Genomic DNA, 2,672 nt, shown 5'->3' on the forward strand with positions numbered 1-2,672 from the left:
ATGTGAATTGAAGTTCGATGTTAGTGAAGAGAATTATAGATCAAAACCTAGAATAGTCTTATCCTACCCATGTTATACCCCCTCAACTTATACCGGCCCCCTCTTATCTGATCTCAATATGGCGGCGGGGACTTTCTGATATGGCTCTTTTGGTTAGGGATATTTTTCATAACTCTCAGCTCCTTTACTCGTTCCACATCTCGCCACCAGATTTAAAAACTCAATGAATAATAATAAATAATAAGATAATAAAACTCAAAATTCATATCGACACCATGTCTTTGCTATAATCTCTGTGAATATTGAGTTTATTGAAGCGCAATTAGATTAATTAATTTGCAAATATGCACGCACGGTATTGCTTTAAATAAATTTATTATTTATTATTATTTATTGAGTTTTTACATCTGGTGGCGAGGTGTGGAACGAGTAAAGGAGCTGAGAGCTATGAGAAATGTCCCTAACCTATAAGGATCCTCGACCATCATGTGGCTCCCTATCTTAGCTAGCTCAGAAAACACACTGCTTTCACCAAAAATTTCCCCCAAACACTAAAACAATTATTTTACTTGACTGAATTCTAACAAACTAGATGGTAAGAAATCAATGTCGTCACGTTTTTTAGTCGAAAGGCATTATCAAATATATATAGATATCACATGTTTTGACGTCTATTGCTGTAACCTGGGTAACTAACCAGACTGCTCCACACTAGTATGTAATTTTCCTGGAAGGGCCATCGCAAGTTTTAAGCTATCGAAGAGGGAGGATCTTAGCCGGGAGGCCAGCCCATCTGGCGTCCTCCAAGGACATGAACATGTAGATGGTAGACGGACTGGCCACCATGACTACCGTCGTTGATAACAACCCTGTAGCCGTTGTCCTGCAGGCCTTCCTGCTTAGCAACCTTGCGAGCAACGTTAAGCAAGTGTCCCATCATCTAGAAGGCAATTATTTATACATTCAGTTCAAGTAAGACCATCTTAGAATAGGCTTTCTCGTGCATGTCTTAGCCTTACGTATATCATCATATCGGTAACTGTCCTCAACTTTACGACAGTTCTGACAATGGGCCTCTGATTGTATATACAGAGACTCCCCGACTTACGCACAGGTTCGATTCCGAGCGGTCGTTCGTAAGTTGATTTGTTCGTAAGTCGAACATATGTACGTACGTATACAGTATTGTACAGTACTTAGTGTAGTATATGTACGTGTGAACATCCGAGTTACCTAGAAGTGTACATAGTTTAAACATATACATGAACACAGGAGTTGGCAAAAGTCAAAATCAGGGGGGGGTCTTTTTATTCACCAATATTGACATTATACACCAATGGACTTCAGGGCAAATTGTTCGTATCATCGAATGTTCATAACTCGAATGTTTGTAAGTCGGGGAGTCTCTGTAATATATAGTATAGCTTGAATCTTACCTGCTCATCAGCATCATCTGCCCTGGATAGCCCTACCACAGGTTTCCGGGGAATGACGAGGAAATGCACGGGTGCCTGCGCTGCCAAGTCATGAAAAGCTACACACTGAAATTTTACAAAACTACTCATTAGATTTGTTCAGTTTCATACAAAAACAAACGTCTACACATTGCCTTGCATACTAGTATCACAGTTATATTGATGTTCTTCCTATTAATTTCAATCTGGAATAGGTAAACAAGACACGTAGTGTGAACACAGACAGGTCACATACAAACAATATATTCATATCAGTTAAGTAACAGTTCACCTGATCATCTTCATAGATAAACTCGCACGATATTTCCTTGCGCACAATCTTGCCAAAAATCGTGTCGCCACCAGGAGTAGCAACCTGAGCTTTAGCTATCTCGTCTGCCATTCCTATGCAAAGCAGAACTTAAAGGCTAACAACAAGTACAGTAGACTTTAGTAACGTACAAACCAATAAAATACATGCAAATACTATGCAATAATAAAATAAGACTTCACAAACTGCTAGACTCGCTCTATAGAATTGATTGGATATATGTTTTGATTGATTACATGTGCACATGCACACACACGCATACATTGTACAATAAAATTGTACATATACATTGTAATATTACAATGTACATGTACATTGTAATTGTTGTATACAAATACATTGTAAAATACATTGTACAATTTGGTTACATTATGGCGAGTTATGGTGTGATGTCAGTGAATGAATGGCTTATGTCTGCTTGAGAATGCAAAGTTTATTTATAATATTTAAAAACTCCTCCCTCCCTGGCATGTTTGTGCAGCTTTGCCACCCCACACTAATCAACATTTCCTGGGGTGCCAAATTTTTGGCAGTTCACACATTAGTTTGGCCTGTAAAATTGAGGCTGCATTGACTCCTAAAATTTCCACTTTATGGGCCAATTGGCTACTGATGTTTTGGTAAACATTTACTTGCAGATGGTATAACACCTATAGCAGATGGTATAACACCTATAGCAGATGGTATAACACCTATAGCAGATGGTATAACACCTATAGCTCGTCTAAGTGTTTGCCAGGGCCAGTTATTTTGTAACATCCTTATCTACGTATCTTGCAATTTTTAGGTCAGTTGCAGGGGCGGCGCGTACGGGGGGGTACTTTTTTGGTAGAAAATATATGTCTATATGTATTTTGTATGATCGGAAAGAAATGCAAGAAAAGAAA

The 2,672-nt window shown here is 38.6% G+C and overlaps 1 protein-coding gene across 1 annotated transcript; it reads right to left on the bottom strand.

Moving 5' to 3' along the window:
- LOC106811170 (histidine triad nucleotide-binding protein 1-like) lies at positions 1-1,857 on the bottom strand. Its single transcript, XM_014814714.1, has 3 exons — positions 1,747-1,857; positions 1,437-1,541; positions 1-940 (listed from the first exon to the last, which is right to left on the bottom strand). The coding sequence occupies exons 1-3, from the start codon at positions 1,855-1,857 to the stop codon at positions 773-775; spliced, it is 384 nt and encodes a 127-aa protein (XP_014670200.1). The 3' UTR covers positions 1-772.
- Positions 1,858-2,672: the final 815 nt, after the last annotated feature.

This window comes from Priapulus caudatus, unplaced genomic scaffold (genome assembly GCF_000485595.1).
Source record: "Priapulus caudatus unplaced genomic scaffold, Priapulus_caudatus-5.0.1 Scaffold511, whole genome shotgun sequence".
Lineage (NCBI taxonomy): Eukaryota > Metazoa > Priapulida > Priapulimorpha > Priapulimorphida > Priapulidae > Priapulus > Priapulus caudatus.